At 61.4% G+C, this 25,353-nt stretch overlaps 1 protein-coding gene across 3 annotated transcripts in view; it reads right to left on the bottom strand.

Annotated features, from left to right (window-relative positions):
• The window catches only part of TBC1D22A (TBC1 domain family member 22A), a 323,216-nt gene that overhangs the window by 73,883 nt on the left and 223,980 nt on the right, over positions 1-25,353 (bottom strand). For 2 of the 3 annotated variants that reach the window (XM_047065603.1, XM_047065604.1), the window contains exon 11: positions 17,075-17,202. The exons of the other annotated variant lie outside the window; for it this stretch is intronic. In XM_047065603.1, coding sequence (XP_046921559.1) covers positions 17,075-17,202 — 128 coding nt within the window. The remainder of the gene's footprint in view (positions 1-17,074; positions 17,203-25,353) is intronic. 3 annotated transcript variants of the gene reach the window in all.

The raw sequence follows: 25,353 nt of genomic DNA, 5'->3' as shown, positions 1-25,353 counted from the left end.
TGAACCACGGCAGTAAAGCTTAAGGGAGCCCTTCCGCACTGGCCGGAAGCTCGCGGGGAACCGGCTCCCGGCGTCTTCGCTATAAGGATGGCACAAACCGCCACAGTCCTGTCCAAGTGGGCGCCTCTCTCCAGAATCCTCGAGCCCCCAGAGTCCCACTCGGGGTGTGGACACCATGTGGCACCAGCTCCCTGCAGGTCGGACAGTGCACCATGCCTCCAGGGCCCTGACCCCGGGAGCAGAATGCTTCTGCAGCTGAGCACGAGCGAAACACAGAAGAGCCGCACACACGCGGCACACGGTGGGCGGGTGGGGGGGGTCCTCTTCTAACGCCCTTTTTAAAATAACACGGGATCCTTCCTGTTGCTGCCAGAAAACACACGGGCTCGGCCGCAGAGGCGCTCGACATGAAACCATGTCGGGTGCTCCCAGGGCTTGGACACAAAGGGCGCCTGCACATCATTCAAACCAGCTCACGAAGGAAGCCGGGGGCTCTGATTCTTACGCACCGGCGGGTGGCAGAGAGAAAATCCACCTCGCGGGAAATGTGCGATTCGGAGTCTTTTGAAATCGGTTACTGTTCAATCCCAGCAGTAAGCAAGCACCACCAGGTGAGGCACGCGGGTTTGCCGAAGGTGCTAGAGTGAAAACACGCTCAAAACTCAACACTCGGGTAAATATTTGCAAAACACTTTTATATGTGTAGCTCAAGCGATTTCAACAGAAAGTAGATAGGAGACCAGGGTTTCTCAAAAGCTGAGCATGAGTCAGTGTGTATTGGGGGGGAGGGGAGAGGGAGGAAGGGAGAGAGAGGGAGGGAGAATCCACCTGGAGGGAGGGAGGGAGGGAGGGAGAGAGAGAGAGAGAGGAGAATCACCCGTGAAACTGTCTTCCCTCCTCGCCTGTCTCATACACCCTCTCCCCAGCGCCTTCCGAGCAGAAGGAGCTCCAGGTATCCAACGAGAACATGCCTGTGCTAGCGGACTACGGATGTGTATGGGGACTCCAGCGGCAAGCTCAGGTGACAGGCGGCGAGGGCACTCGCAGAGCAAGACCCGTCTCCCGGCTTTGCGACCTACCAGCTGGGTGGCTCCAGACAGAGCGCTAACCTGAGTCTCGAGCTCCGCATCTGTAAGATGGCCTCAACCGTGCCTCTGGCACGACCACAAAGAGGACAAGGGGCGGGCGGGGGGGACACCCCCCACCATGCCGGGGCGCCGCCACAACTCCGGTGTGACCGGTGTTCCCTCGTGATGCGATGCAGGGGAGAGCTGGCGGGGAAAGCCTACCCCGTGGTCTGACCTCCCTCGGAGCCACGTCCACCTGCCCCAGCCACGCCACCACTTAGCCCCCCCACCGCCTCCGGCGGGCACTCGGGCACACACACTGGCTCTTCGGTGTCACGTCCCTGACGCCACTTCACTTAACAATCAGTGACAGAGCAGCACGCCCGTGTCGGATGCTGTTCTGGGCACCGAGGCCTAGAGACCGACCCAACCGAGGCCAGCCCCCCGGGAGCCCAGGTGGAGAGGGCCTGCCCCGTCTCCCAGGACAGCCCCTCTCCGGGCCCCGTCCCCTGTCTGTAAAGGAAGCGGTCCCCACTCTGAAGCACACTCACGTGACGACACGTAGCTGTCGACACGTAGCCTCTGAACAGAGGCTCGAGGCAGGCGGGCCAGGGGGCAGAGAGCCGTCAGGAAGTGCAAAGACAAGGGAGAGGCTGTGGGGGTCATGGCCGTGAGCAGACAGGAGTGGGGAGGGTGGGGTTACCAGCTCAGCACCAGTGAGCAGGTCCTCCTGCCCGGGCCCCTTGGCCTGCAATCGATGGCGCTCAGGGAAGCCCGCGGGGCCAGCGCCATCCGGGAGCGACGGCGGGGCCGGATGCCCACTGCCCAACTGCAGAGCTCGGGGTCTCCACCGCTCGCCTGCCCTGTCACGTGTAGCCGCGCTCTGCCTGGCCAGGTGTCCCATCTCTGCGTGACAGGTAAGGAAGCGCAGACACGGCGAGCTGAGGGGCTGTGCCCGCCTCTCCCAGAGACAACGGGGCGGCACTGGACACGGACCCGGGTCTACGTGAGTCCAGACCTGGCCTGGCTCCTATACATGGAGGAGACAACTAGAAAGCTTCTAGAAGCTTGCACAGAACGGGAAGGGGAAGTGGGACAGGGGGCTGAGGGGCTCTGGGGCAAGGAGACAAGGCTGACGGACCCGCAGGGTGAGGGAACCAGAGCTGGGAGGGAGGGGACAGAACACGGAGCCAAAGCCCCCCTCGCTCCTCTACTGGAGTCTGAGCCGCGCCCACAACGAACACCGGAACCTACCTGCAGACCCTCTAGAATGCCTGAACTGCACCCCCCGAACAGCCGGGCTTGGGTGGGGAGCCCTGACGGCCTGCAGCTGGGGCTGGAGAGCAGGCAGGCCGGCCTAGCAGACAGACACCCCGAGGCGGCCGTCAGTGAGGACAGACCAGACTGCTGTCCTGGGAGCCAGCGGCTGAGGGCCAAGGCGGCTGCGGGAAGTCCAACCGGGAGCCACGGTGGTGGCTGGATGGGAGACGGGCTGTGGAGAGAGGGGTTGGTGACAGGGGAGACGGGCAGGAATGAAGCTCCTGTCTCCGGCTTCCAGATCGGACAGGGCGCTGGGCTCAGGACTGAGAACCAGTGGGCTCGTCCTGAAGGACGTGGCTCCAGGCTCCGCTCTGAAGTCAAATCCGCCGTGCCTTCGGAGCCGGCTTACCCTTAACCACATTCTCCAACACTGACAGCACCCAGTGGGGAAGAGCCCTTAGAGGGGGAGCTCCAGCCCCAGGAGGCCCCAGGACCAGACGGAGAGAAGGGATCAGTCCACACCGGTGTCCGTGTGGGCGGTGTAGACCATCACCCGCCCCGACCCCATCACCCAAGGAGGGAGGGGACCCGTCCACACCACACCAGCTCTGAGGACGAGGAGACCGGTCTGTGCCAAAGACACGGTCCCGTTTCCCCCCCTTTCAAAGGCAGGGGCGGGCGTTCCCCCACTCCGCGGCCGTGCGCGAGGCCCCAGCCCAGCCTCCCCGTGGAAGAGCGCTCATCAGCAATCCGGGCAGGCGCCCGCCGCTGGCCCTGCTACTTGACTTCAATCAGAGGCAGAGCGTCTTTTCTCTGTTATCACATCAGCGAGGGGAGACGGATGCCCGGGTTCCACGGGCCTTCGAAGAAGTGGAGCCGCACACGCCAGCACAGCAGTGAGCGCCCCGCTGCCTCCGAGAAAGCCTCCCGCCGTGCGGACGACGGACACGGAGGGGCCGCGAGAGGCCCTTCCAGAGCGGATGCCGAGAGGCGCGTCTGTGGAGTATGAATAATGCAGCGCGGGAGCCCGGCGCACAGAGGCGGCGGCTGGGAGCTGACACGACGGCGGCACGAGTGCCAGGGAACACGGGCGTCCTCGTGACGCCGGTGGTGTTCCCGCGAAGGAGAAACGGGAGTCTGACGCTGCTCACGGCCCGCGAATCCACCCGCGGCCAGCGCGACGAGGCGAGACTCCGCCACGGACCACACCTTTCCAAGGACGTGCTGTTCTCTGCCCGGCCGCGCCCACGTCACCTCGGCGAGGACCCCGGCTCCCGCTCTCCCCTCAGGCCGCGGCACCGAAACCGGGGGCCGCTTGCGCCCGGGATTCGGGCGGCCCCGCCTGCAGCCTGGGAACCTGGGGCCACTCAGGCTCTGAGCAGAGACGGCCGCTTCCCGAGAGCCTCGGCGCTCACACTGGGGCTCCCCGCTCCTTCGCCAAACAACCGAGGACGGGCCAGGGCCTCTCTGAGCCTCGGTTTCCTCTTCTGTGACCCGGCAGGAAGGCCGCCCCGCAGGAGCATCTGCTGACGGGGTCTGTGTCCCCGGTGTGTGAGGCTTACCTCACGATTCCGTCTCTCACGACGGCCTGTGTGCGGCCCTCGGGGCCTCCTTCTGGGTGTCCCTGGCAGGCGTGCGAGCACAGGAGGTGAGGCGCAGAAACGCCACCACGTGCCTGGCACACGTCACGTTGTCAGCTGATTTAGCAGAAGGCGCGTGGTGGTCCTCGGTCGGGAACTAGCTTCGTGAGACGCCATGAATCCACCCAAACCAGCTTTCCAACCTTCCCCTTTGCACACAGGTGTCCCTCCTCCCGGGGGTCTCTCAGTGGCTGTCTGCTGTCCGGATCCCCGACAGGTGCACAACAGGCCCTGGAGGCTGCCTGCAGGTCCCTCTTAAGGACCAACCCCACTCTCCGGCCAGGGAAGGCCCAGCTTCCGGAGGAGAGGGCCACTCACCGAGCGGTGGGGGTGGGGCGGGCCGCCAGCGGTGCTGGGAACTGGCCGCCAGCATCAGACATGGCTCATTCCACAGAGGTCGAGCCAACCCTCCCTTCGCTCCGTCCTGGCCCCTCATCTCGAAGGCCCCAGGGCCCTCCCACAGTCTGCCAGCGTGCCCGTCGCCTATCAGTGGCTCAGAGTCCTAAGGGGCACGCGCGTGCACACACAGGTGCGCGCACACACACACCCACACGCACAAACACACACGCACACTCCCAGCCAGCAGCAGGGGCAACGGGCCAACAGGTGTCCTAGGGGAGAGCACAGCAGAGTCGCTGGCTCCACCCCTGCGCTCACGAACGACATAATATTACCTAACGGACCCAAGTACTCAAAACGAATGCGCTGTTCCAAATAAACATTCACAGAGACAAGTTATCACATTAAAAGCATCCTACTCTAACCCCAGATTCGACTCTCCCAGGGCATCTGTGACCCTAAATGAGAATTCAGAGTATGCCTGCAGAGGCTCGTGGTAACAAAGTGACAGGGGGCCTGCTGATACACTGTCCAGGGGTCAGGGGGACCCCGACGGTCCTGGGGGGGCCCACTCCTGCACTGAGGGCCCCGCCACCTGTCTCCAGTTCACGCCCACCGAAGCCATGGAACCAGGCGTTGTGTGCTGGTTCCCAGAGGAACAGCCCTGCCTGTGGTCCCCCTGGCCCGGGACACTGAGCAAGCCCGGGCTCGTGCAGCCCCAGGCCGCCAGCCTGATTCTGGAACAGATGGCAGGCAGGACACTTTTCCACTCCCCTCCGAACACAAAGAAGAGAAGGAACAGGGCTGGAAAGAAAGGCAGGATGGACAGGACCCCCAAAGCACCGTACCACCTCCTCACTGGCCAGAGGCCATCTCGTCCCACCACCCTGTGCTTGCCAAGCACCTCTTGCAAGAGAGGGTGACAGCCAAGAAAGAACTCACTGGAAATTGACACAAATGGGCATTTATTTGGCAAACAGAATTGCAATTCGGGAGACACCGATTCAGGTAGAACCTGACTTGGGCCCCAAGGAGGACAACGGTGTGGAGTGATAAAGGCGCAAGGTCACAACTGCAGGGCCTGTTACGTCCTCCACACAAAACAGGGACTGAAACTAGGCTACGTGGGACGGACGCCTGCTGCCCTGGATGGGCCCCCCTGCAGGTGGAGGACGCGGAGGACGCACTCGCCACGGTGAGGACCGAGTATAGTCAGCTCACAGAGGGCTGAGAAGTTCACAGAGTTCACGGCTCCTCCGATGAGGACGTGCACAAATCCCTCCCCCCTGACCGGCTCCCGGCCCTGCTCTAAGGGAGGCGTCTTAAGTGCTGAGGGTCGGGGTGGCCCAAGGACCACAGGTTCCCCGGAGGCAGACACTTCCCGTGTTCTCTCCCCTGGCACCGAGCACACACCCCACGCAAGTGAGCGCTGCAATCCTGAAGGACCATGATCTACACCACCGGTAATAAGACACTCAGGAGCGTTCCCACAAGTGTATTATTTGCATCTCACATGTCACAGTCGTCCCCTTCCCAAGCACGGCAGAACTCGGGCTGTGCAGGTAGTGAGGGCAGCATGGCCTTGTGCACAAGGGGCAGTCCCATGGGGCTGGGGGACCCCCCCACACACACACACACACACCCTGCCCACTCCCTTGGCCAGTAGCCCCAGGAGGACCTCGAGCGGCAGATGAAGCCAGGCCCCTGTGGATTTCCTCCAGCCCCTGGTTTCCCAGAACCTTCTGTCCAGAGGCCTAAGAAGTCAGACAGGTTGCTTAAAGTCACACTGCAGATAAAATATTCACGAACATATCCCTTCAGAGCTCAGTGAGGCTGTGACAAGCTGTTACCGCGGTGTGACCTTGCGTGGGGCTCCAGCAGCCCTGCTCTGGGGATGTGCGGACCCAGGCTCGGGGCTGGAGGGTCCCGGCGATTGCCAGTGTCACTGGTCTCGGCCTCCTCATGAGCTCAAGCCTGGACAAGGCTGGGTCACCCGTGGCTCCAGCAGAGGGACATTTTGATTACCAAGCCCTGTTACCTCTACTCACACGTTCCAGTTCCCCATCCACAGCCACAAAGACCACGTCCAATGCCAACGCCAGGCCCTTGTGTCCCAGGGTGTCCCTCCCCAGACACGCCTTCCCCTGCCTCACTCTTTACAGGAGGTGGGAGCCCCCTCCCCGCTGGTCTGGGTCATTCATTCATTCATTCATTCCACTGGCGTTCCGGGTCAACCTGTGTGTGTGTCCAAACCGGTCACTCAAGAACCAAGGGGCCCATCCCAATGACTCCACAGCCGGCTAGGACCCGGTGGTCCACGGTTCCCCAAAAGGAAGTGACAGGACACACGCATCTCTAGCAAGGACGGAGCAGCACGGTGCTCGGCGAGCCTCTGTCTATGGGGCCAGGGAATCTGGTGACACCTGGGGGGACAGGTGGGGAGGCAACACCACACTGCTGACTCCCACTACGTCATGCAAAGCCCCCGGTTCTTCCTCAAACTTGGCAGGCCCGGGCTCTCCCAGCCCACACCACGCACTCGGCCCCACTGAGCCAGTTCCCCCCAGGAACTGTCCCTCACCCCAGTTCCAGACGTGACTGCCACTTTGCGACAGCACTTTCCAGAGGTGAACGCGTGGCCGTCAACAAGGAGTTGCCCTGTCCGGCCTGCCGCCGGGCAGATGCACGACAGTCACTCTTTACGTAACCTCCCACAAGTGAAGATTTTATCTGTTGTGAAAGTTAGCCCTCAGAGACTAAAATACAGAGCAAACTTCTCTGCCCAGGTCAGTGACAGTGTGGAAGCTGCTGGGTGTCCCGAGCCACCGCCCAGAAAGCCACTTGCTCCCGGGAAGCATGTGGAGCAGACTCGGGCCCCGCGTACGTGGCCAACTGTGCCAGAGCAAAGTACTGAAGCAGGAAGACATCGTCTCCTCAGTCCCCAAGCCTGGAATAAGCCGATAAAGCCCAACCTGATTGAAATACGAAGAATGAAAGTCTTTGAGTCGCTAAAGACATTCTAGATACTTCTTTAAACACCACTTCCAAATCCCCAGGACGCTGACTTTATTGCCACCGAAGGAGCAGGGACACCCTCTCCCGGCTCCTCCCCGCAAAGTTATCAGCGGTGAGCACAGTCTTGCTGAATATTCTCATTTCTAAATCCTCACCCAGCTGACAGTGATCTATGCCTGCTCCCGGAGGAGGGCAGACATGAAAAGCTTACGACCTCAAATCTTAATGGGCTTATGAAAAAGTATGTTGTAAGGAGACCTGCTTCTCCAGTTTTATTAGATTAACCCAATCCATCAGCTTCAATGCCACCTGGCTCACTGCGAATCGGCGCTGAGGCACCCTGGAAGGTTCAGGAGAGCCAACAAGGGCCGTCGCCCGGCCCACAGTGCGGCGCTCCTGCGGGGGCTGCCCTCAGAGTGTGTGCCTCCCCCCCCCCCCGCCCCCCAGGTGTGGCCAGTGACACTGCTGCAGTCACCCTGGAGGACAGGGGCTCAGGCAGCCTTGTAAAGGGGCTGGGAGAAGACGTCCAGAAGGACCCCTGGGAGAAAGACCAGGCCGTGGAACAAAGGACAAAAGGTGTAGGGGCAACCCTGTGCGTGACTGAAACTGGGCACCGATCACTGAGGCAGCCACAGCCTGAAGACCCAGCCCCCGGGATGCCCGCCCCAGCCTCACCCAGCCTCCCAGCCTCCACCTGCCGCGCCCCAGCCCCGGAAACCGCTCGGCTGGACCGCCCCACCCACTCTTCCCTCTGGGTCTCTGGGCTTCGTCCACCCAGGGTACGGCCCGGGGGGAGGGCGCCAGGCCCCAGCACCATCAAATTGGCTATCTCCACCCCTGCCCTGAAGGGATGGCCCGCAGTACAGCAAGGGGACTCCCCACAGGTGGGGCTGGTGGGACCAGAGGTTACTCGACAGGCAAGCGTGACAGGTGGGGCTGCGGGTGCAGCCACGGTAGTAGGTGCTCGTGACGGCAGGGCTGGAAGACCGGCCACAGTAACCAGCACCAAGCTCTTTCACGGGCGGGAACCCAGGCTGCGGAAGCGAGGTCACCCTCCGGGAAAAGAGCCCCGAGCGCCCGGCAGCCTGTGGATGAGACCACGGACCCAGACCCGCCCCCCCACCCTGGCCACCCACTGCCCGTGGCCCCAGCTGAGAGCAGCGGCCTCCGCTCTGCCCCGACACCCAAACACCATGATGCGGCCACACCCAGCACACCTCCCGAAGAGCAGACCCGGCCCAGCCACGTCTTCGGCCTCCAAACCCGCTCCTACCATTGGCAAGCACTTCCTGGCATCCGGCTCTGGGCCCAGCCCTGTCCTCAGCTCAAAGTCCTGCTGAAATGTCCTCTGGGAAGCCTGCTCTATACCCCTGGGCAGAGTGAGGTGTCCCCAAGTCCCCAACCTCACCACCTCTGGCGGAGTACGTGTCCCCCGCCAGGCAACGGACCCCTAGGGGCAGAGATGACGCTCTGACATCTCAATGGATCTGGGGCCCACGTCAGACCCCACGCAAACAAGGGCTCACGTTGGAGAAGGTGGACGAGTGGAAGGAGTGACTGGTGGTCGGACAGATGGACAGATGCAGGTCGTCAGCAGATACGCATCCTTGGCGTGAGGGCCAATCACACACAGTGCCTGGTTTGCAAATCCAGTATCTTCCCGTCGGTTCCACAGTGACCCTTCATGACCAAGCCACAGCTGTCCCCTGCCTGCGGCACGGCAGTATCCATCAGGCCCTTCCTCCACACCCCCCGTCCTGCACACCCGCTGCCCACGCGCCCTTGTTCCCGGCGGCCCTCCTGCTCCACACGCTTCTCGTTCATTCCGCCCAGGCCTGGGCTCTCAGGACTCCTCCTTCCCCGAGACCTCTTGCCAGAAGCCTTCACCACGGGAGCAGATCCCATTCAGGGCCCACGATGCCCTCGCTGCATCCTGGCTTGCACGATCCCAGGGACCACGCGGCCTGGTGCGCCTTCAGCAGAGGCGTGCGTTAGCGACTGTCTCACAACCGGAGGCCAGGCTCTCTCCCTGGGACGCGGGCTCCCTGAGGTCAGGGCCCGTCTCTTCCATCACTGTGTCCCCAGGGCTGAGAACAGGGCCAGGCCCAGGGCGGGTGCTCAGCAAACATCAGCTGACTGGATGAGGCAGGGGGCACCCACCAGGTGCAAGGTCGAGCTCCTCCCCAGAGATGCGGGCACGTCCTCTGGAGCTCAGGGAGGCCCTGCCCCTCACGTCTCCGACGCACCTTCTCCAGGGTCCGCGAGGACTGCACAGGCCACGCGGCAGAAAACCAAAACGCTGGAAAGATTTCACCTCAAATGAGGCAAAAGGGCCGACTGCCCTGAGGATGTCCCAGGAGCAAACCTGGCAGTGTCCCGATCAGAGCCACCTCAGGACGCGTATCCGGGAGCGTCCGGGCGCTGGGGCGGCCCCTCGCAGCAGTGGGCAGGTGGGGGCCCCAACCCTCCCCCGCTGCCCAAGCCGGCACAGCCGGCCCACGGAACCCAGGGGCTCACACGCCACTCCCCTGCCACAGGGTTTGAGGCCAACGTCCCTTCATAACCCCCTCCCGCCCCGTGGCTCAGCAGGCTGCAGAGGGCCTGGCCGGGGCCACGGAGACATGGGCTCACGGCAGCGGTCCCGGCTCCTGGGCACGGCTCCGGCCACGCACTGCCTGAGTGACGCCGACCTGGGCCCCACTCTCACCGTGGTGCCATGCTGGGCACTGGGGCACGAGCGAGTCTGCAGGAGGCAGGTGCCCAACTGCGGCTCACGGTGAAGGGAGGTGGGGCCTTGGTCCCCTAATTCTGAGACCCCAAGGCCCAAACACAGACTGACGCCCTACCGACCCCCGGCTGGAAATGTGTCATCGGATCCCATGGCGATCTCGCAACACGCGCTTCGGGAAGCAACCTGCCCAAGGCTACAAGGGTAGAGCTGCGCTCGGGAGAGAGGCCGTTCTGCCAGAGCCGGGGGCCCACGTGACACGTCCATACAGATCTTTTCCTGGAAGGACCCAGGTCCATTTGGCCGCAGGTGGGCCACTGGGTGCTTTATCGGTATTAAAAACACCCTAGGACCCGGTCGTGCCGCTGCCCTGAACACGTGTGCCCTGGGCGCCTGGGGGCCTGGGCCTCGAGCACCGGCACGGCCTGCTCTGAGCGGCTGTGTGTGGTGGCCCTGCCTCAGGAGGTCGCGACCTAAGGCTGACAGCACGCAAGTGACCGGATCTGAAGCCTGGAGAGACCCCGCGGTTCCTTGCACGTGATCTACCGCCAGCCCCGTGAAGAGCGTGACTGAAGACGCCCCTGGGCGTGTGGGCAGTGGAGGCTGTCCTACTTAGAATTCAGGTGGCCTCGGGTACCATGAGGAAGGAATTTAGTAAATGCCTTAAGGTAAACGAAGTCATCTTGCAACACTCACTTGACAGGAGGTTTTTCCTCGACTTGAACAAAATCAGTAGGTGTGGGAAGCGTAAGACCTCCGATGGCTCCCTCGGCACCAGTCCCATCTACCAAAGACGGCTCCGGCCTCAGTGCAGGACAGGAGCCATTCCCCGAGCCACGCACACTTGCCCATGAGACTGGGCGGTGCTGGGGCCGGCGGGTGGAAAGCGGCATTCACCGGAACACACCCTCGGCCCGAGGGCCAGCTCTGCAGTGGTCACTCCCCAGTGTCACTCCCCGAGGACCAGCCAGAGCCCCGATGTCCCCCGGGGACCCAGCCCTTCGACCCCAGCTGTGGGGTTCCTCCTTCCAGGACACACCCAGGCGGCACACTCGCTTCTGAATCGGCCTTGCGGGACGTCAGGGAGGAAAGGACCCCAGCCCGTGGCAGGGGGAGTCCCCACCACCCAGTGAGCCTTGCCCACTGCCTCCCACCCCCTTCCCACACCTGCACAGTCACACCACTCGGAAGATGGGAAGGTCACCTCGACACAAGCTGAGGTCAGCCCACCCCACCCCAAGTGCACCTGTCCACAGCCATCGACAGGCAGCATTCCACTGACCCAGTGCCCACGGGCCTTCCAGGTGGAGCTGCCCGCTCCCCATGATGCCCTACTGACCCTGCCCCCCCTTCCCAGAGCTGCACCCCACATAAGGCAGCCACTCACTGTGTGGGCCCATTCGATTTAAACTTAGAGAAATTAAAACTAAAAATTCCATGGGTCGCCTGGGTGGCGCAGTCGGTTAAGCGTCCGACTTCAGCCAGGTCACGATCTCGCGGTCCGTGAGTTCGAGCCCCGCGTCGGGCTCTGGGCTGATGGCTCGGAGCCTAGAGCCTGTTTCCGATTCTGTGTCTCCCTCTCTCTCTGCCCCTCCCCCGTTCAGGCTCTGTCTCTCTCTGTCGCAAAAATAAATAAACGTTGGAAAAAAAAAAAAAAAAACTAAAAATTCCGTTCCTTGGTCACATTTTCCAAGAGTTGAGTAAGCCACTATGTCTAGAGGTGATCCCACCGGGTACTTCCATCATCCCAGAACCTTCTACTGGACGCATTGCTCCGGAATCCCTCCCACTGGCTCTGTGCGCACCGGGTTTCCCCTCCCTGCACCCCTCTCCCTGCGCCTCCCTCCCCACTCCTCGCCACCGGGGCCAGGCGCCTGCACCTGTATGCACGTGATCACCCACGGCGGGTTATTGAGAACAGCTACTGAGAATGATGCCGCAGTGAATGTGGGGGCGCACAGATCCCTTGGAGACACTGGTCTCATTTCCTTTGGATAAACAAATTGAGCCAAGTTGCAAGTTAAGTGTCAATCTGTGAAAATCAGATGCGTTTCTCTACCCTAACAACGAACTATCAGAACGAGAAATTAAGAAAACGGTCCCATGCACAAGGGCCGCAGAAAGAATAAAATACTTAGGAGCGAAAGACTGAAAACTGTAACACGCTGGTTGAAGAAACCGAGGATGACACAAATGGGAAGTGCCCCACGCTCCTGCACTGGGCAGTTAACACCCTGAAAAGGCCCACACAACCCAAGGCCATCCACAGATTCGCTGCACTCCCCATCAAAATTCCCATGATATTTTCACAGAAACCGAAAACAATCCTAAAATTCGTATGGAGCCACGAGACCCCGGAAAGCTAAAGCACATCAGAAAGGCATTTAGTACACAAGAATGCCACGCTGGAAACTCCACTCTGGTCTCCGCCCTTGGGGAAACCAGCCTTTGCCAACTGCTCTGGGCCCGTCTCGTCCCCGGCAAGGTCCCCTGTGGTGGACACCGCGCTCCCAGGGAGGTGCGTGAGCCCGGCAGATGCGTGGGAGCGGCTCACCCCAGACTGTGTCTTGGGGCTCAGGGACTCTGGCCGACAGCCCACAGGGCACATCCCCTCCGCGGATCTCGGGAGGGGGGGCAGCCAGGCTAGGGCACAATGGCAGCTCCTGTCCCAGGACCTGCCAGAGGAGGAGCTCCCACAAGTCTCCCGACACAAAGTGGGACCCCGGGACGTGGAGAGGGAGTGCAGACGAGCTCGGTGCCCTCCCGGGACCCTGCCACTGCAGGGAGAGGCCCGAGGGGAGCCTGGGCCTCAGAAGGCACCGCCCCATGGGCCCAGAGCCACAAGCACAGTCCTCGGCCCGCCAGGGTCACAGACAGAAGCCACGTTTGTGCCGTTTTGCCACAGGTGGGCAATTCCAGAGAACGTGCGTGAAATCCAAAGACGGTGAGCGAGGGGGGCCCAGAGCCGGGGTGCCGCACACATCCTGCCTGGAGCAGCCCCGAGGGGAGACGGGAACGAGCCAGGGGTGGCGGCGCAGCTGGAACGTCCAGTGCGCCAGGGAAGCATCGTTCGAGGCCCCTCTACCAGGGAGGGTCCCCCGAGTTGAGAGCTCTAGGGAAGCACAGCGGAGCGGCTTTCTTGCCAAGAACCAACCCATCCACCCCGGAGGTTTAACGCAGGGAGGGCCCAGGCCCACAGTGGAGTGAGCGGTGGGGGCCCAGCCCCAAGGCTGCAGCCCCACAGGGACAGTCCGGCAGGGGGACGGCGGTAATCCTGGTCACATGACAGGCGTCCACCCGGGGTGCTCCAGATAACCCCCCAAGGGGCACCTTACGGACTGAACTGTGTTCCCCCAAATTCACAGGTTGCAGGCCCCCAACCCGCGGCGGGACAGGGCTTAGACACAGGGCCTCTGCACAGCGAGTACGGTTAAGGAGGCCACAGGGGGCCCTGATCTGCTAATCTGGCACCCCTACTAAGAGGAAGACGGGCCAGAGAGCGCTCTCCCCGCATGAGGACGGGGTGCGCAGGCCGCCACCCGTGAGCCAGGACGGCAGCTCGCACGGGAGCCACCTGTGCAGACACCGACTGCTCTCCGACTTGGGTCATCCACCACGGAGAGAACGGACGCGTGCCGTGGCCTATCGGCAGTGGCCGGTTGTGGCGGCGACAGCGCCCTCTGGAGGGTGTCCCCGAGGGAGGTGTCAGGTCACTCGAGGAGGCCGGGCAGGACCTCTGGAGCTGCAGGAAGCCGGGAGGTGCCCAGGGGTGGCACAGAACGGCAAGGACGAGACAGGGAACCTGCACCCAGCAGCTCACAACCGTCTGGTACAGCTGTTGGCGTCGGAGAGCCCGTGCAGGTCCGCGGCGGTTAAGTCGAGTGTGCGCTCCACTCAGTTTCCTTCTTTACTTCGTGCCTTTTGCTGTCCGAGGATCCCATCCCATCCGGGACACGTTGTGTGCAGTGATCCTGCCTTTTCGGGCTTCTCCAGGTTGACGCCATTTTCCCAACTTCCCTTGGTTTCCATGATGTTGACGGGTTTGAGGCGTACCGGCCGGGAACCCTGCAGAACGTGACTCAGGATCCGTCTGACGTTTTGCTCGGGGTTGGACTGGGGTCCCGGGTTCGGGAGGAAGCCCACAGGTGAAGGGCCCCCCTCGTCCCGCCCCATCAGGGCGCCTGCCTGCGGTCGGCCTGACTGATCCCCGAGGTGTCCGCCTCGGTCACCTGGCTGAGGCTCCCCCACCCCCACCCCCGTCCACCCTGCCCTCCGGGGGGGAGCCCGTGTGCGCGGCCCACTTGGAGGGAGGGGTTCAGCCCCAGTTGCTCCAGGGCCCGGTATCTGTGGACGTGTTTGGAATCCTCTGCGTCGGAGACCTGTCTCTTGGCTCATTTACTCACGAGTCCGTCTTACGTCATCAGGGACTCAGGCCTGATTTTAGGGTTCGAGTTTCGTACTCTGTTGGGGAGCCTGCTCCAGCTTCGGCCCCACCCGGTGGGGTGCGAGCTCGTCCTCCCTCTCTGGCACACCCGCCCCGCCCCAGCCCTGCGGTCCGCGGGAGGACGCCGAGCTCCCGACGTCACTGTCAAGTCGCAGCAGAACGGTGCGGGAGCTGTCAGAATGGGGACCCCCCCCCCACGACCCCCACCCCCGCCAGCTCTGAGTCTGCCCTCGTCCCAGAGAGCAAAGCCGAGACCAAGGGGTTGGCTTGGGGAAGAGAAGGGAGTCAGAGAGAAGACTGAACAAAACAAGGGGGCAGCCTGGCAGATCGTTGGCCCCAACGGGTTAGGGACTGACCACCTCCCCTCCGCGGCTACAGACCGAGGGCGGAGGCCTCTCTCATCCGAGTCATCAGCATCCAAGCACCGCGGGAAGGGCGGGACGCCTCCCTTCCACCGTCCGGGGCTGGGGAGCCAGAGGTCCAGCAACCCGCTCCCACGGCCGGGGCTCTCCGGGAGGCCGCTGCCCCCTCCGGCCACAGCCACCCGCACCAGCACCGTTTCCAACAACGTGCAACGTGCCCGGAGGGCAGGGGCCCGGGGGCCACCTACCTCCCTTTGGCACGGCCGGCTCTGGATCGTCTGTGCTGTTTAAATGCCTGTTTTCACGCCTGTGCTGACCTCATTCACATTCACGCCACTTCCTAGCTGGGAGCCTGGACAGAGCAGGTGTCTGCAGACCCTCCACTGACACACGACACCGGAGGCCTTCACGCTCCCTCGTGAGGGTTAAAGAGCTACTCTAATGGCCCAGCTAGTAAACACCCCAGTTTAGGGGAGAGTGATCGCCCGGACGCCATCCCGTGATTACTACGTATTTTCATTGCCAAAAGATGCAATACAATTTCATGGTTACTTGGGCCTGTAAAATAGAAATATCCCCAATTTTTAAGATATGAAAAGGTTTATGACCAGGGTACTGTCACTTCAAGAATGAGTCCACGGTACAAATGAGTCAATTCATGACAAAATTTAATTTCAGGAAAATTAACTCAATAAAGATGCCACAACTGTGCTTAAAGTTTTAATACCTATTAGGAGTTTTAGCGAGGTGGCGCAGGACCGCGGACGCGCAGATCCATTTCCTGGCTCCTCAAAACACAATTGACTTCATACCTAATTTATCTGTAATGGGGACAGTATTACAAGGAACCTGGTGTTCAATGAAGAGGCAGGGTCTTCAACAGCCTAACCCATCACAAATGGAGAGCGTTCCCAAGTCACGGGATATTAAGTTTGTTTCCTGCGATGCTGCCACCAGACTGATGGCCACTTTAACCAAACAGCCCAAGGAAGGCTTTATGTCCCAGCAAATGTCGGTGGCCAGAAACTCTGTAATTGCCGGGTCCCCAGAAAAGTAAAACCAAAGTGGGGCATCTGCACACAAGCGGCTGAGTGGTCCTAAATTCCGTAGCGAGCATCACCAGAATATGCGAGCGGCAAGAAAGGATGGCCAAGTCCAAATGCTGGGCTTCAGAGCCACAAGACGGTCGCGGGCCCCGCGTGGGGCACAAGGACCACCGTCAGGAACAGAACTCTGAGGACTCCCGTGACCGCGGGCTCAGAGTAGGACGGCGGCAGGCACGGGGGCTCCGACCCCACAGGAAGAACGCACGGTCCACACCAAGGCCCCTTCGATGGAGGGAAGGGGAGTGGAGGGCAGGACAAGCTCTAAGGCCTCCTGCCTCCTGCCCACACGGTCACGGATGTCCACAGACGAGGCTCCCTCGGCGGAGCCCAGCCCACCGGCCGGGACTGACCCTGCCCGCAAAGCAGCCACCGTGGGGAGCTCCCTTCCCGGTCTCCGAAGGTACACCACCCCCCACCGGTCCAGGGCCCGCGGAGGGCTGTCGCCCACGGCAGCAAACACCCTGCCTCTCGGTGAAGAAACCGGCCTCCGCGGACCCCGCTCCCGGTCACGTGAGGCTCCTGCCATCTGCAGTGATGACGAACAGCGGGCGTGTGAGCCCTGCGGTGCGGCCTCGGCTTCGGCAAACATCTCCAACGAGATGAAAAGGTGCTAGAATAAGCAAGGGGATACTCGAGGGAACAAAGGTGGTTTGTTCCAGAAAACTCAATCTCCTGAAGAAACGAGTTCCATCAAAATCGGTGGAGAGGAGAAAATTTCATATCGCGCTGAATCTGTCAGTGATTTTTTTAAAAAATCTTTATTATGAGTAAACTCAAAACGGAGACCACACGTGAGTCCTGAGCGTGATCATTCCCAGCTGCTGCGGCTCAGGCACAGAGCCCGCCGGAACCCCGGGATCTGGACCCAAGGTAAGCGCTCGCGAGCCCCAGGGATGCAGTCACCGCGCGGTCGGAATGAAGTTCAGCTACAAACAGAACTACGGGAAGTTCTTCCCGGTTTTACATCGACTCAGACGACAAGACGCCAGGGACGGACTTTCAAAAGACCGCCTTTCACCGAGCAGATGCCGCGAGGGCAAGGGCAGGTGCAGCTCACAGGCCCCGGCGGAGCGCAGTGGGGGGAGGCGGGCGGGCGCGCACAGGACAGCTCACCTGGTAGGTGTCCCACAGGCGGATGGTGCAGTGGAGGGGCACCTCCCTCATCAGCAGGTTGTTCATCCAGCGGAAGGCGAACTGCAGGTAACGCACCTCGTGCCGCTCCAGGTGCCGGTGCACTTGCTCTGCACGAGACAAACACAGGCCCCGAGGCCGTCAGCGCGAGCCCCCTGGGGTCCACCTCAGAGCCACCCGCCCCAACCGCCAGACACCCGGGCCTCGTCCCCAGGGAGCCAGGAAGCCATTTAGATGGACTCTTGCTCCGGGAAAGTGAGCGGTGGCAGCCGCAGTGGCACGAGGACACCGGCGAGGACCACTCCCGAGTCCCCTGCTGCTGGGCCCCCTGGGAGCCATGCAGCAGGTGCCCCACCCCCAGTAAGAGGGGCAGGACCACGCCCCCCCAGTGGAGGAAAAACTGCTGTGAGAGGTCAGCAGACGCTCCGGGGCACGAGGTGAGCGCTTTCTCCAGCCAGGGCGAGTCCACCACACCCGGGCTACGGTCCCAGGAGGGACTCGGACAGAGAGACGGCAAGCCCGCCGGCTCCCAAAACCACCTCAAGCTTGTCCCAGGCAAATGCCCCACCTGCTCCGGGACCCGGCCGGAGAGGGGGCGGGCCAGCGGGACACGGGCCTGGCTCCAGGCCGGTGCGTCTGGATTCCAGGTTTGGGGCTGGACTCCAGACAGCTGGCCTCTCAGAAGGACGAGGTTTTACCAACCATCCCTTCCCTGACGCACGAGCTCCCACCGACCACGAATGGCTCCTCCCATCCTGCTCTGCAGCCTGGGTCCCCTGTGCTGCCCAGTGGTCAGCGGACATCTCTGCCGAGTGGTCAGCAGCCTGCGGGACAGGCTCCAAGCTCCATGAAGCTCCCTGGTCCCTGAATTCTGGTGGTGTCACTGTGAGAAGCAAAGGCCCTGGGGTCACAGTGACCTTGCTGCTTCCCAACATTCTGCCCCGAAAAGCTCCACCCTGAGGGGCCTGGGAAGTACCTGTGCTGTTTCCTAAAACAGCCAAGTACCACCTAATGGGTCCTGGCTGGGAACAGGGAGACCCTCCCACGCTGACTGTGCTCGATCAGGGCCCACCGAGTACTGCTAAAGGCGCTCTCTCTGCACGCACCTTTTGAGCTCCTGAGTTACATGCAAGTTCTTTCTCTCTGGGGCTTACCTCCCCCTGTGACCAGCCTTGAGAAGTGACCCTGTAAAAAGTTGACAAGGTTTCCAGTCCTCCCAAAGAAAGTTCCAGAACTGGCAAATAAACAAGTGTTCGTGTTTTGTTGCTTACTGGTTTGTCTTTACTCGTGTTCCTGGTAACCTGCAATACTGCAGAGAAAAGGCTTTCCTAACCACCAGGCAAAAAGGAGGGGACAGGGGAGGGGGTGCCTGGGGAGCTCAGTCAGGTAAGCGTCTGACTCTTGATTTCAGCTCAGGACACAAGCTCGTGGTTTGTGAGTTCAAGCCCCACATCTGGCTCCACACTTACAGTGCGGAGCCTGCTTGGTATTCTCTCTGCCCCTCCCCGCTCGTGCTTGCTTTCTCTCTCAAAATAAATAAACTTAAAGAAAATTTAAAAAGGAGGGGACAGGAGGGTGAGAGGACCCTGTCCTGAGAGCCTCTGCATCGCACAGGCAGTGACTCCGGCTGAAGTGTGAGTGCCTGGTGGGGAGGTGCGCCCGCTTACAGGAGAGGAAGGCTGGCCGCAGAGAAGCTCCGGGCAGCCCCGGTTCCCGCCCCGGCACCACTGGGACACCCCACCCCAAACCAGCACCGTCCCGGCTGAGCGCAACAAACTCGCCTGGGCGTCGGATGCGGCAGGCAGGAGGGACGCCTGCGGCCGGGTGTGGGGGAAGCGCTGGGGCACGCGGTGGAGCAGACCCGGCGGCACGCTGTGAGAGCGGTCACAACCGGACAGTGACTGATTGCACGGGGCTGGTAAGAACCACACAGGCTCACCCCCGAGCCCTTGCGCCCGCTGGGAGCAAGGTGCCAGGGAGGAGGCCGAGGGAGGCAGTGGGAAGACTGCACGGGCCCCCAGCCCGCCACGTACCGCCTTCTCAGGGACAGATGGAGGGACCGAGGGCTCTGCGCACCGCACAGGGCGGGCCCGGGCCCAGGGTGCCGAGGCCAGGAGGCGGGCAGAGAGGGCAGGCCCGGGCACGGGGGCTCCGGCGGCTGGCACCCACTCCCCGCAGTATTCGGCTCCTGCAGACGGGGCTCCTCCCCCTGGAGGGCAGTTCACGTGGCAGGGGAGGGGCTGGTTTGGGGTTTGCTCTCTGAAGAGGTCCCAGCACGAGCCCAGGCAAGCTCATGGGAAGTCCGCATCTCCCCACGACTGGCCCCACCCATCCTCCCTCTCGGAAGCCTGAGAAGGGCACTTCTGTGGACGCGGAGGTGGAACGGAACGTGGGCCAGGGAGCCAGGCAGTAGGGGCCGGGTCAGGGGAGTAAGAACAGATCACCCTGAGAAACTTCCAAGGCTATTCTCCCCAGTAAAACAAACAAATAAGCATTATGAAATAAAGTCGATCATCATCATTAGTTTTAGCATAAAATCTAAGCTTTCAGTGAACTGTCTTCTTTGCACTAGGCGCCTGGGAGCTCCATTTTCGGAGCCCGCTGACCCACAGACAAGGCCCGTCCCCCCGTCCTGGGCACTTGGTGAGCCCAGGAGGGGAGGCAGTTGAGGAGCTCAGAGGCAGGTTGGCCGGACCCCTAAGTGCAGCAGGGGTGACCTCCGCGGCCCCCGCACAGCTGGACGTCACCCTCACCTCCGTGGCTGTTAGAACACAGGTGCTCAGACCCTTCCCAACTTTCTCCACCAGAACCTCTGGTCTGTCCTCGTCAGCTCTCCAGAAGAACCCCTCCCAGGGGCCCCGAGGCTCAGAGGGACAGGACTTCAGCCTCTCGCACGGGGTCCAGGTTGCAGAAGTCCCCCCACGGGGCAGGGCAGGTGCAACGCACAGGTGCCACACTGCGGTCTACCTAACCGTGTTCTCCTAATCAACTTGGGTCTTATTAGATACGGCTGGTTTTACACAAACTTCATTTCACTCCCAGAGAGAAGTGTCCACTTGCTCCGGGGGAGGTGACGCGGCCAGCAAACGGTCCATGGCGGGGCCTCCTCGGCAGAACGGAGTCACAGCTTGTCACTGAGAAGGGCCCGCCGACGGGAAGGGGTAACCGTCTCCCAGGCTGTCAGCTCAGGAGCACTTTATGCCAGGACGCTGCCCGACGACACCCGGCCACCCCGTGTCGCTCATGCCACCGCCCTCCTCCTGCCACCCACCCCGTCCCTGCCCAGTGCAGCGCTATTCATGTGCCCAGCACCTGGAGAGTTCTCTGAGACCCGCCCCCCCCCCCCTTCCTGGTACTACAAACACCCCCGAGGAGAACATTTCTCGTGCCGTCTGGGGCTTCACTGCTCAGGGGACATGCCCACTCCAGGGCAGGTGCTGTCCCCAAGCGCCCTCTGTGTCTGTCAGATGATCGAGTGAGTGAAGGAACCGTGAGTGAGGGGAGAAAACGTGACCGACCACGATGGACGAAGCCCCAACCTGCAGTCTTCCTTCTCCGCCTCTGCTCCTCATGCCACGGTGCCGAGGAGCGTTTTCGAGACGTGACAGGACGCTACTCTTTTTAAAGAACTGAAGAATGACTTCTAACCTACAGTTCTCAGCAGCTACAGAACTAAGCTTCTGGAGAGTTCTAAGGGCCCCCAGCGGCCCCTCCATCCAGGCCTGACCTTTGCCTGTTACCCCAGGGCACCAGCTGACGGCCAGTCTCTGCCGTGGCCCGGGGCACTGACGCGGGCGCTCTGGTCACTGTGAAAGTCAAATACGATAACTACTTGAAAACCCAGCAGTTTAGAAAACTTGCGATCTTACCGAAGACGCCTTGTCCACACAGACAGAGTGGCGTCACCTCCCCGCGTGTGCAGCTGGCAGCGTGGAGAGCAGGCTGGGCAGACACAACCGCTGCCTGGGAATGGCCCAGAAGGAGGGAGGCCGGCCCAGAGACGCTCCGGGGACAGGCGCCTGGTGGCTCCTGGTCCCGCTGGCCACTGCGGCCTGCCACTCTACAGGGACATGGCCAGCGCCTCGTCCACGGGCACGGGACAGAGCCCCGCGACGCAGCCAGTCAGCAGCCTGGGGCCCCCGGACGCGTGGCGGCCAGCCCACCTGCCCCCGTCAAGCCACCCTTGCGGGCACGGCACAGCCCAAACCCCAGCAAACACAGCAGTGCGGCGGTCACATGTTAAAAGCCGGGAAGGTATGCCGACTCCGAGTTCGGTAACGCGGATTCACGTTATGTTTTGACGGGTCACCACACGCTCAGACACTGCCTCGCGTCCTCCGCTCCTGCCCAGTAACACAGTGGTTTGTCCACGGAGGGGCCATCCAGCCCCGGGCGCCGATGAGGGGTCGTCACCACGCTCTCCCCGGGGTACCACCAGCGGGTCTTGCCCTGGACCCTGGCCTCCTGTAGGACGGGGACCTTGTCTGGGCCCACGTGTGCACACGGAGCGAGGCCCGGCGATGAGGGGCAGCGATGGCCACAGCTGGAGACCCGCGGGAGACACGGACAGGACAGAAGCTGGGGAAGCAAGCCGCCCACGACAGCGAGGGCAGAACAGCCCCGGCCTCCGCAGCCAGGCCCATGCTCTGCCGTGGCACACCCAGCATGCCGAAGGACAAGGTCACCAGTTTACAAACTCGGGAAACAGCTCTAAAAGCGTGCCCAGAAGGCAGGGGACACCGTTTTAATGTGACCTGGCAAGCGAACAGATTTGGAAAACTAAACTCCTATTTGCAGAACACCTATCACTGAAGTAACCTAAGTAAACAGTAACAATTAACCCTTTCTCTTCCACAGTGAGTTCCTCCTGGGGCCCCACCTGCAGGTAAGTCCTCCTCCCCCTCCCCACAAGACGCGGACAGTGGCGGGCCCGGTCTCAGGCTTGGCCCAGAGGAGCCCATCGCAGCCAGACAGTGCTGACCAGTGCCCTTCCTGAAGGGGCCAGGCCCGCAGGACCCTGACCCGGGGACGAGTGCACAGAGGCCGGCTGGGTGGTGCCCACGGATGCGGGCAAGGAGCAGAGGGCCAGAGACAGGACTCAGGACTGCCCCACCCCACGTCCTGCAGCAGCCCCACACTGCCAGATGGGTGCAGGGACTCGCCCTGTGTCCCCGGGTACCAGCACCGGGGGCACAGCCACTGCTCTCTACAGAGCACGACCGGCCCATCTGGGAAAGCACGGGCCACGGGAACAGCCAGAAACCTGCCGCCACCTGGCTAACCCCACAAAGATGCAACGTCCTTCTAGAACAAAAGCTCCTCATCCATCAGCTCTTTCAGGGAAAATGTACCGGGGATCCCCCCCGCCCCGCCGACATACCCAGGCTGTGTGGAAGAGGAAGCAGGGCAGACGAGACCTGCGTCCTCACCTCTGAGAGCTCAGCAGCTTGGAGGAGAGACACAAAATAAATTCAACCTTGAATCTGACAGTTGTCTGTTGCAGTTGTCAGAATAACCGACCCCGCATGCCCAGGAGTGCCCGGCCTCCTCTCTGCCGGGTGGAGGCCTCGGCGCCCCCAACAGGAGCTGGAAAGGCAAAGCCCCTGGAGCTCTGGGGGGTCGTGACCCCCAGGCATGGCCTACGTGAGGCCCCACGGCAGGAGCACCCGGCCCGCCGACGAGACGTTGCTCATGCAGGGGTGGCTCTCGGGAAGCGCGTCACGGAGGGTGACAAAGTGGGCCCACCACGGTCCCCCAAACCCGCTCGCACGTGTGGGACTCCTGGCGGGGGCCGCCTCCTGGCTGGATGGTGCTAAAAAATGGACAACTAAACTCTCCGCGTTGCTTTCAATTTATATACGTCGGGGCTGCAAATGCATATGCTGAAAAGCTTCATTTTTCCTATTTTATAAGTAATTGTGAGCAGATGCTCTGTCACTGATAAAGGTAATTTGGTTAGCAATAATTCTGAATTTGAAATTTTCCATTTCACTGGAAATAAGAGTGTACATATAATGAATGAGCAGGCAGATGTAATTATTGTCATCTTTCAGGTTGAAAACGTTTTCTTCATAAAACCCTCCATGGCAGGCCAGGGCACTGCGATTGTTGTAAAGTCACCAGGAAGGTACCTGTCATAGCGACATGCAGGGAGGCCACCACGGTGTTTGCAGGACACTTTCCTCAGCACTTTAAACAGCAGATCTACAGACTGGAAATTCTACTGAAACATCTTGCCTTCTTGATTAAAAATAAAAATAAGTTATGCAAACGCATTGTGTTCCAGGATTTATGCTAAAGAGAAAAAAAAAACACGTATCCCATTGACTTGGCATAAAAAACACATACTGTTTATGCAGGGCAGACACTACTTAGATTTATTTGCCCAAAGAGTGAGCATAATTGCTCACACTTAGATACCTGACAAAGAAAACCGTTCAAAACCCCTCCGCAAAGCTGAGAACAGACATGAATACATCACGCTTCTGCCGGGCAAGGCATGAATAGGCTTTGATCTGGGGGGAAGATTTCAATTCTCCATCAGTTAAACAGATAAAAAAAAAAAAAGAGAGAGAGAGAACAAAACGAGAGCCACCTGGCAGTGAACATGGGCCTCTTTGCAGCCAAGAAGTCCCTTGGCTCACCACCCTCCCGGTTTGCAGGACTGGTCTGTGCTAATGCCACAGAGGCAGGGCCCGGCCGCATCCACGGGCCACAGGACCCAGGCCTTGCTGTGCAGGGGTCCGGGGGGCTCGGCCAAGAGGAAGGGGCTGAGGCAGAGGGCAGCAGGGGTGGGCCTGGACGGGCCACGTCCATGAAGGAGAGGCCCAGGGCTCCCCACTACAGACACCCACAGAGGTGCCCCGAAGAGGGTATGAGCTGGAAGGGGGTGGGGTGGGCAGACGGGGGAAGTGAGGGAACAGAGTGGGACCTGGGACCTACAATTCCACCCTGCAAGCACAGGCCACTCCCTAGCAAGTCCCTGCAGGCAGACAGTCCTGCAGGCCCCACGCAGCCCACGGCAGGGGCAGTGAGGAGGCTGTGGCCGGAGCCTGGGCTGCTGGCCTGTTCTCTCCCTTGGGCGGCAGGTGAGCCTCAGCCAGACACTAAGAAGAGCGCTAAGATCTCAGGCTTACAGTCAGGAGAGCCTGGGTTCAAATTCCAGGTCAGCTTCTGGAAAGTTCTTGAAGGCTCTCTCTCAGCGCCCCGAGGTTCTCCTCCAGACGGCCCGCTCCCTCACGGCACTCTCTCAGGGAAGGTCCCGGCACAGCGGCTGCCGTCGCCCCGTGTGTGGCCAGAGGCGGGGGATGGGATGCCAGGAAGGGCACACCCGAGCCAGCCCTGCGGCACAGGTGCACAAGGGGGCCGTGGTGAGGGCACCTGACCCCAATGGCAGCCGACCAGTATTACAGCACACGGCGTGCTTTGTCGGGCAACCATCCTCCTTCTGAGCGCACGCTGCCGCACTCCGATAAGGGCCACTTTTTGCCTCAGAAACTGGAATGGAAGTTGACGGGAATTGAGATTTATTTAGACCATTTAACACCATCTTAGGCACGTGCTGATGGGGTAAAGAGAGAAAACGCAACCCCGGCCCATCCGGTGCCAAGAACCCGGGATCCCAGCGGGTCCCACCCCACGGGGTGACCATTCTACACCTTCTTCATCCTCCACGAGCAACGGGGAGCACGCGGAAGGCCAACGAGAACCAACGAAGCTGGGCTCCCAAGGGCGCCTCTGTAACGTCACACACTACAGGCGCGCCGCGTCTCACAGACTGGACCACGCGCCTGGTCAGGGAAGCCTCCGTGTTCCATAATAAGAAGGGGCGGGACTGGCCCCCGCCCCCTTCCCGGGAGGGAGGCTCTAAGTCCTCGGACTCCCCCCGGGGCCGGGTGTCCCCGTTATGCTAACGAGAGGGGTCCTGGTGAGGGCACCCCTCGGCAGCGTCGGGATGGGGACTGAGTGGGACCCTCAGCAGCCAGACGATGGGGAGAAGACGGGAGCTGGAGATTGCGTCTACACGGGGCCCGTGATCCGGTGGGTAGCACTATGGGGAGACCCAATACGCTCTGGACGCCCCGCCCCAGCCGAGCTTCCGTGACTCCATGGGGACCTTCCCCAAGCTCATTCCGTGGTTCTTGACCTTACCCTCCACAATAAAACCACCGCTGCAAGTATAGTGCTCTCCTGAGCTCTGTGAGTCATCCTAGTGGACCGTCGGACCCACGGGAGCCACGGGAACCACTGAAGCGAAGGCC

The sequence above is a fragment of the Lynx rufus genome, unplaced genomic scaffold (assembly GCF_022079265.1).
Source record: "Lynx rufus isolate CCGP_SWC_20201006 ecotype Redwood Valley unplaced genomic scaffold, mLynRuf1.p SCAF_7, whole genome shotgun sequence".
NCBI lineage: Eukaryota > Metazoa > Chordata > Mammalia > Carnivora > Felidae > Lynx > Lynx rufus.
The sequence above is the reverse complement of the archived record's forward strand: the minus strand, read 5'-3'. Positions and strand labels throughout refer to the sequence as shown.